This window comes from Cryptomeria japonica, chromosome 3, assembly GCF_030272615.1.
Source record: "Cryptomeria japonica chromosome 3, Sugi_1.0, whole genome shotgun sequence".
Lineage (NCBI taxonomy): Eukaryota > Viridiplantae > Streptophyta > Pinopsida > Cupressales > Cupressaceae > Cryptomeria > Cryptomeria japonica.
The window spans coordinates 710564422-710573868 of record NC_081407.1 but is presented as its reverse complement, the minus strand read 5'-3'; the positions used below and the strand labels follow the sequence as shown (position 1 = coordinate 710573868).

Sequence of the window (9447 nt, the reverse complement as noted above, 5' to 3'; positions counted from 1 at the left end):
TCTATCTCTTTTACCATATCCAAAGGCTTTATTATTTGGCATCATAGTTGGCTGAATGGTCTCTCTAATTCCTTGCCCATGATTACCCAAACCTTTTTCCATTATAGCCCATTGCCTTCATAATCTTCAAACCAACATTTTTTTTAGGATAACCTTTTTTATGACAAGCTACTGAATTTGTATTTAGAGACACACTCTGAACTTCGACCTCACACTCTTTAACAAAAGCAATATTACACAAACTAGCAATTAAATAGTTTGTACCATGAAGTACATCAAAAACTAATGGTGTTGATTTCAAACACTGATTTTCTTTCTTTAACAGTTACATTTTATTTTCCCAATCTTCATTCTTCTTTTTCACCTCTTCAAACAATTTTAATATTTTTTTCTAATTAATTAATTTTTAATTTAGCATCCTCTAGTTATTTTTCTAAACTTTTCAATATCACATAAATATTAACATCTTTCTTTTCTAAACATTTTAAAATTTTCTATTAATTCCAAATTACAATTTTTAATTTCAGCCATTTCTTCCTCCAAACTTATCCTTTTTCACAAATTAAATTTGCATTTTCCTTCTTCACCATTTTACTAATTTTTCCTATTAAAACAAATATTTAATTTACCTAATCTTATAATTGATTGATTGCTTCATAAATTCCTTCACTTTTTCTATTGCTTTTACAAACACTTTATTCAACTAGGGTAGCCTACTCATTGTCCCTGGCCAGCTACAACTTCTCTTTAAAATGTGATTCTTTATTTTCTTTTTGCATCCTTTCTCCAATTCACCAAGCTCATTTAGTGGCTTTTTTCTTTATCTTCAAACCCCAAATCCAAAGTCTCACAAATGTTTCTTTAATCTCAACGCTTATCTGGATCATCTTTCTATAATATCAAATAAAGATTTTAAAACAATTCCAAATATTATTGGAGGAGATATTGTGGATGCAACTAGAGAATTAATCGACTCCTACTCAATCCTCAACGAGCTTAATTCTACCTTCATTGTGTTGACTCCTATAAAATTGGATATCAGTTGCTTCCAAGATTTAGGCCTAGTAGTTTATGCAATTCTATTTATAAGGTGTTCACCAAAATTTTAGCCTTTATATTGAAAAAAGCATTTCTGCAATTGATTTTGAAACAACAAAATGGCTTTGTACCGGGGAGACAAATTCTAGATTCTATTATTTCTATTCATGAGAATATCCACTCACTTTTAGTCAACAAGAAACTGGGCTTTCTGCTGAATTCAGATCTACTTACTGCTTATAATAGGGTGAACTAGAGATTCCTCATTAGGATGATTCAGGCTTTTGGTTTTTGTGATCATTTCATTTAAATGATAAATCAATGCATTTCTAAAACCGAATTCTCTCTATTGATCAATGGATCTCCTTTAGGATTTTTCTCTTCTTCTAAAGATCTTAGACAAAGAGATCCTCTAACTTCATTTATTTTCATTCTCATGGGTGAATCTCTCAGTAAAATCATTTAAAGAGAGATCAAGTTCGAAAGACTCAGAGGGCTCTGCCCCTCCTCTCACTCCCAATTTTTCTCTCACCAACAATTTGTTGATGATACTCCACTGATGGGAGAAAGCTTTGTGGAAGAAGATAATTCCTTAGAGTCAATTCTTAGTCTCTATGAAAGGGGATCTAGACAGAGGTTCAACCTTCCAAAGGGTTTTATTTTCTTCCTCAATATCCCTAATCATCAACAGATCAAGATTGCTAAAATTTTGGGGTGTAAACTGGCTTCCTTACCAGATACTTATCTAGGGCTATCATTATTCTTTGGGCCTGCCCCAGAATCCTTTTGGTCCATTTTGATTGATTGATTTCAAAACAAGCTTGCTAGCTAGAAAGGTGCTCTTCTAAGTCAAGTTGGTAAGCTCCAATTAATCAAAGCCTCTTTGCAAAATCTTTTGGTTTATGCCATGATCCTTTTTAAAATTCTGCCAAAATTTGTAAAGCGCATGGAGAAGATTCAAATGAATTTTCTGTGGACAGGAACAAAACCTAAAAATCATCTCCATTTGGTTACCTGGGATCAAGTGTGTTTACCAAAGAAACATGGGGGCCAGGGGATTACACACATTCGTGAATTAAACAGACCTCTCATGGTGAAACATCTATGGAGATTCATGATGGGATCTAATGAATGGATTTTGTAATAATCCATAATAAATATCTTGTCAATGGCAAACTAATCCAAAATGTTCTAGAAGACTATAATTTACCCCCGATGGTCTCTAATCTATGGATGAATATTCATAACACCAAAGAAATCATTCTTAAGGGAATGAGATGGATCCTTGGTAATGGTAGGAAAATTCATTTTTTGGATGATTGGTGGGCTAGTGATGGTCCTTTAACTGAATATCATTGGGCTTCTCAGTTTAAACACATGTGCATGGAGAAGTTTGGATATTGGGTTGTTGATTACACCAGAGAGGGAAAGTGGATTAACCTAATCAGTTTGAATCCCCTATTGAAACTAATCCAGATATGGCCTGCTAACATTAATATTCCTTCTTTTCTTGTTGATAATACTTTGGTGTGGAATGGATCTACCTCTCAAGCTTTTTCTGTCTCCCAGGCCTTTAATCTTCTGACACGATCCTTTGCTCCTATGCCTTTCTGGTCTTATATCTGGAACAAGTTGTTGCTACCTAAAATTAATATCCTCTTCTATCTTTTCATGTAGGATAAGATTCTTTCCATTGATAACTTGTATCATAGAGGTATGTCTATTCCTAATAGATGCTTCTTGTGTAACGAGAATGTTGAAGATGTTATGCACTTGCTACTTCATTGCTCCTTTTCGGGAGATATCTTGGCCCCTTTTTTTGACCTTTGGGGAGTCATGTGGTATTTCCCCTTGAGTCTTTTGGATTGTTGGTATTTCCCCAATGGAGATGTCCCTTGGATAACCCCTCACTTAAAATTTTATGGAGCTTCATGCTTCCCCATGTGGCTTGGGGCATCTTGAAAGAAAGAAATAATTTTGTCTTTAGGAACAAAGAGTCTTCTATTCTTTGTGTTCCTCGCATGATCCAGAATGTTGTTAATGAGAATTTTGTCTCTTGTTGTCTATCTCGTAGGCTTAACCCTACTATTCCTACCCTAGACCAAGATTGGGAAATTATTAACATATGGTAGATCAGCTGGGATATTTCCAAGCCTACTCTTAAGATAAAATAGACAAGATATAATGTTGTTTGGGTCATGCCTCTAAGGGGGTGGATCAAAATCAATGTTGATGGGGTGGCTACAGGTAACCCTGGGTTGTCTAGTTGTGGGGGAGTTGCATGCAATCACAATGGTAGGCTTATTTCGGTAGTGGCACTCCCAATGGGTACCTAGACAAAGTATTTTGCTAAGGCAAATGTTGCCTACATTGGGTTACAAATGGCTATTCTAGAGGGTTTCAAAAAGTTTGGTTGGAGAGTGATTCACTAAACATCATTAGATGTCTAAGTAGACAGACGGATCCCAACCTGACTATCAAGCATTTAATTCAAGAATGTCATATTATGATGACTAAATTCAATGAATTTAAAATCTCCAATGTGTATTAGGAAGGTAATATTCCAACCGAGTATGTGGAAAACCTAAGCATGGTGTATGTAAATACAAGGTGGTGGATGGCAAAGGGAAATTTCCCCATTCACTTGTGTGAACTGACAAGGAAGGACAATGATAATCTTGCCCAATTAGCATACTTTAATGATGGCAACCTCCCAAGCATGTAAAGGCCTTTTGTGGGATTTGCAACCAAGATTCAATAGCAGGGTTTCTAGAGTTTTCTTCTCCATTTGGTTTTTTACCCCCTTATTCAAGTTTTGTGGCCATATTTGTAGAGGAAGCATTTTCATTGGGGGAGATAAAAATAGGATGGAAAATACTTCCTACAACAAATGGGAAAAGATCAAGGAATTGTGGATAGAGATTAAAGATGGTGGTCTTCCACCCTATCACAAGAAACTTCATGACCAAGACCCAAAAATGATATAAGAGTTTGTTAATGGCTGGCACAAAGGCATCCTTGCGACTTTTGGGGCTGAATTCAGAATTGATGAGGCTTTCATTGCTGAGATCACGAGTTTGCAGATGGTTGGCAATAAATTCTATAGGGAAAGAAAAACAACGGAGGAAGCCCTCTCGGTCTTTTTCAACAAGCAAAGTGAAAGAGACAAAGTGCAAAAACTACCGAATGGAGGCTATAATAAGAAAGATTTGGTGTCGCTTTGGGTGGACATGGCTGAAGTCATTATGAGGTACATAACCCTTGATGGACTCTTTTCTAATATCTTTTCTTACTAATTTAATATGATCTTGAACCACTTTAGTCATGATAGAATAATCTCATTATCATTTTATTAGCTTTCTTCACTGGAGCATAGTTTAGCGAATCATGCTAAGAATAGTGACAACCTTGTTCTATGCAAGGTTTTAATAGTGTTTATCATGAAATATGATGAAGCCCAGAGGGTTAAAACCTCACCTGTAGTGAAAACCCCAAAATTGTTGACCAACCTTAACGTGCAAGTTGTGTCTGATTCTAAGATTGAGGATGATGAGGTTGGTATAGCTATGGATTGGCAGGACCTCAAGGTACCAGAGGACCCATACTATTGTCCCTCTGAGGAAGAGGGTCCCCCACAAAATATCACACCTAGCACCAGCAACAGCAGAAGAACAAACACCCTAGATTGGTTGCCAGTAAATTTAAAACCCCTACCCCCAAGTAACAGGGTTTGGGCCCATCGAATCCAAAATAGTGAAAATTGGAAAAAACGGGGAAAGCTAATGAAAGCGAAGAGGAAGGAATTAAACTTGACATCACCCTCAATGTTGACCAGGTGGACCTAGAAGATAACAAAAAGACATGGATTTTGAGGTGCTCCTGAAAAATTCTACCAATAGAAAATGCTTTCTCTGGGTTAGCAATGAAATTACCATGTTGAAGGAAGGCATTAAGGGTACTATTGATACTTTCATTGAGAATCCCATACCTAACAAAACTGGTGTGTTTCTTCAAATGACCCATAAGCTTATTGAAGATGTTGAAGTTATGAAAAAGGAACATGAGTCTAGGATGGGGCATTTGGAAAAGAACTTGGAGGAGATTAAGGACAACCTTAGGAATTTGGTCGAGATTAGCAAGAAAGCCATGAGCAGCAGCACTGAGCACCTCAGGAAGGTCAATGAGATGATGACTTTCCATAGAGCCCTGCCTATTTCCAGTGTCCCACCATTAAATGCTAAACAAAAGAAGAAAATTCAGGAAATAATCTCACAAGGAGTGGGATCACAGGTTACTACGAGTCCCTTTACCAGAACCAAGAGCAAGAATCAGTAGAGGAGTTCAACGAGATTTATCATGGAAGAACTCGAGGAGATCGACAAGAATATGATCCAAAAGAACTCTAAGCTTATGCACTCTCTGGTTTAGTTTTGTGATGTTCTTAGTTTAGGTTTATGCTGGTTGTTGTTCTGTGTGGTCTCCGCCCTGTTTCAGCAGGTTTTTTGCTCTTGGTTTTCGACTGGTTAGCGATTGTTTCACCTTTCTTTTTTTATGGTTTAGATTTGGATTTCAGATCCCTGGAAAATCGTTTAGCTTAATAATACAGCAGATATCAATTTACACACATATTTCTGCATAAAACTATTACTTAACAGTCCTGCAAAAATTGTCTATATAAACTGCAGCCATAACTTTTATTATTTTAACTTGACAAAAAAACATAGTAGCTTTTACAACAGCGCTCAATACATTGGCTATATGACAATAAAAATGCTGAGATACATAAAAAGCGTTCTCTTCCTTCACAGCAAGCTAAATCAGAAACAAAGCAGTTAAGAATTGTTTCATTACCACCGTATGTCTATCGTAGGAAATCTGTTAACAGCAGAAGATAGAAATTCTGACAAAAAAAGGCATGCAAACTACTGAAGCATGTCAGTTTCCAACAAATACATTAGACAGGTCACAAGGCTAGCCAGTGCTTGAACAAAATTGTTCCCAACACTCGAAATGTCACATTTGACCAGTCAGCGAAGTAATAGTGCTGTTAGTAAGAATTTTGACAAAAGAGAAAATATTGCAAAGAATTTATCTTTCGTGCATTCTCAATCTGTAAGTATTGTGGTAAAAGTAATTGACAAGTCATGCATCCACAATGCCTGATGAGCAACTCATCAATTTGATCCATAAAGATCCTTTACCAAGTCACCAAAGTGATACAGATTTCAAAATTAACTTATCTTACATTATGATTTCTTAGGAATAAAATTAAAATTATATGATTAAAACTACTTTAATTCAATTTTACAAAACAGATTTCAAAATTGACTTATCTTCCATTATGATTTCTTGGAAATAAAATTAAAAATTATATGATTAAAACTACGTAGATTCAATTTCACCTAGAAGGTGGTTTCACTAAATATTCCTAAATCTGGAAGGACTTCTGTTGGATCGTAGGTTTACGTCCTCTCCTACTTTTCAAATGACATTTTTCCTGAGATTGTAGATGATGCTTTATATCACTCAGCTCACACATTCCTTATATCATTCACTTAGGCAAGGAAACGTTGAGTTGGTCATCTTTCTAACCTGTCCACATCATTCTCTCCAAAATTCTCCTAACTAAGGAGGCACTCTCAAAGGGTGGAAGCTAATTGACGATGTTACTCGTAGAAATATTTGAGAGAATCTAGCTTTTAAAGATCTTCCTCTATAAAAAAAAACTGCTCAAATTTTCTTGAACTTGAAGTTTTGAATGTTCATTCCTTTCTATTTTGGGCATGATCTAATTAGTTTTTGTGGGTGGATTTCTTTTAATTTGTAATATCTTTTATTTGAAAATATTTATCCACACAAAACAGGGGAAGGGAAAGACAATATATGTAACCATTCGTTAAGAAAGGTGACGTGGTGTAGAAATCATCGGACGTTTCAGCACTTCAGTTTTCAACAAATAACTTCGAATAACATGCTTACCTATGCGTCAGGAGACCGAGGTTTTAATGTGAAAGACATAGGAAGTATAGAGGCCAAAATCTTGTACGGGCTCAAGGGAATGACTGTAGATTAAAAGTCGTGGTCATTATTAAATTTACTTCATGTGTAAATTCAGTCGATTTCGTTTTTCAAATTTTGAAAGTTTACCTTTGGGTTTCATGGAGAAGGCTTCCTAAAAAATTGACTCAAAGCTGCTGAGATTGTTTAGGAGAATTTTAAAGCCGTTGGTTTCATAAATTTAAGGAAGCTAGTGGTCTTATGAATATACTAACTTTGTCTTCTATATTATGTGTATGATAAAAGTATTAAAAACAATTATTTTTCTTTCAAAACTATTTTTTAATTAAAATTAAACTTAGATATTTGACAAGTCGCAAATGACATCCTTAAGCTGCGATAAAATTTCCAGGCCCACCTCATTTCCACCTCTTCAAATTTACAGCCCTAAAAAGTAGGGGCTCCGATTTTTTAGGAAAAATTTCCAAATAATCCAACAGCACAAAAAAAATTTCTTCATAGACTACCTCTTCTCTAAACTAAGAGCTTAAGCTCCTTCATGAGACCCCTAGCCATTTCAACACATCATCCTAAGCTGGAAATCAGAACAACCTAGTGGTCTTATGAATATACTAACTTTGTCTTCTATATTATGTGTATGATAAAAGTATTAAAAACAATTATTTTTCTTTCAAAACTATTTTTTAATTAAAATTAAACTTAGATATTTGACAAGTCGCAAATGACATCCTTAAGCTGCGATAAAATTTCCAGGCCCACCTCATTTCCACCTCTTCAAATTTACAGCCCTAAAAAGTAGGGGCTCCGATTTTTTAGGAAAAATTTCCAAATAATCCAACAGCACAAAAAAAATTTCTTCATAGACTACCTCTTCTCTAAACTAAGAGCTTAAGCTCCTTCATGAGACCCCTAGCCATTTCAACACATCATCCTAAGCTGGAAATCAGAACAACCTAGTGGTCTTATGAATATACTAACTTTGTCTTCTATATTATGTGTATGATAAAAGTATTAAAAACAATTATTTTTCTTTCAAAACTATTTTTTAATTAAAATTAAACTTAGATATTTGACAAGTCGCAAATGACATCCTTAAGCTGCGATAAAATTTCCAGGCCCACCTCATTTCCACCTCTTCAAATTTACAGCCCTAAAAAGTAGGGGCTCCGATTTTTTAGGAAAAATTTCCAAATAATCCAACAGCACAAAAAAAATTTCTTCATAGACTACCTCTTCTCTAAACTAAGAGCTTAAGCTCCTTCATAAGACCCCTAGCCATTTCAACACATCATCCTAAGCTGGAAATCAGAACAACCTGCAAGAGTCTCGCTATAGTTGACTAAGCGAGGAATTCCGTCTATACTGACATGGAGTGTTTAAATAGATCCAATTCTCTAACTCTTCAATCTACTTTTTCATAGCTTTAGGGATACCAAAAAAATTAAAGAACTGGTATAAGCAATCCTCTGTAGTAAATTATTCATAAATTCTAGACTTGTGGCAGCATGACTAATGATGGTCCAGAAATGAGATTTAAAGGCGTGAGAAAGAGGAAATGGGGAAAATATGTGGCCGAAATTAGGTCAGGAAAGAGATCACGCATATCGTTGGGCTCATACTTCACTCCCGAAGCTGCAGCTCGAGCTTATGATGCTGCGCTCTTGTGCCTCCGAGGGCCCCACGCTTCGTCTTTCAATTTCCCAGACTCGAAGTTCAACTCAACTGCATTGGATGTGGTAGATGCCCTCACCGACCCTTCACCCGACGTTATTCGAACAGGTGCCATTGCGGTTGGGTCTGAGTTCGACACCGTTCCTGCAAGACGCCATCCTAATATGGTGGCCGGGTCCAGTGAAGACAGAAAAGCCTCGACCCATTTTGGCCAAGGCGTTGATGATCAACAGATTGCAGATAGAGTGGAGGAAGAAGAAGATGTGTGTGATATAAATGATGCAAAATATCTTCTACAGTCTCCAGAGGAAATATCATATGAGGAGAGGGTTCAAATGTCTCTACTTTTGCCTGAGGAAATATCATTTGAGGAAATTCAGATGTCTCTACTTCTGCCGGAGGAAGAGGAGGTGATGCAGTCTTTCGATTCATCTGAAATCATCCCTGATTTGACGACATTTGATGAAACCACTTTCCTGGAGGCACCAGCAAAACCTCCTACTTAATTATACATCTAAATCCAAGCTTTTCCTGTATTAGGCTAGAATTAGGGAATGAATGCACAAATAGTAAAGGTTATTATCAGTAGTAGATTTGTCAGCATTAGGCGGGATTTTAACAACGTCGAATCCCTGCCACGCTTGTGCGTAAAATTATGTAGCTGATGCCTGGAGAATTCAGAGTAGAAGTAATAGCTTATCTTTCTCCTCTCAAGTGCAG

General features: G+C 36.2%; 1 protein-coding gene across 1 annotated transcript; it reads left to right on the top strand.

The window, feature by feature from the left end:
* Positions 1-8561: 8561 nt before the first annotated feature.
* On the top strand, positions 8562-9233 carry LOC131069200 (ethylene-responsive transcription factor ERF010-like). The gene has a single exon (XM_058004558.1). The coding sequence runs from the start codon at positions 8562-8564 to the stop codon at positions 9231-9233; it is 672 nt and encodes a 223-aa protein (XP_057860541.1).
* The last annotated feature ends 214 nt before the right edge of the window (positions 9234-9447 follow it).

Coding starts and splice junctions, on each gene's coding strand:
- LOC131069200 (XM_058004558.1), top strand. CDS start 8,562: ATGACTAATGATGGTCCAGAAATGAGATTTAAAGGCGTGAGAAAGAGG.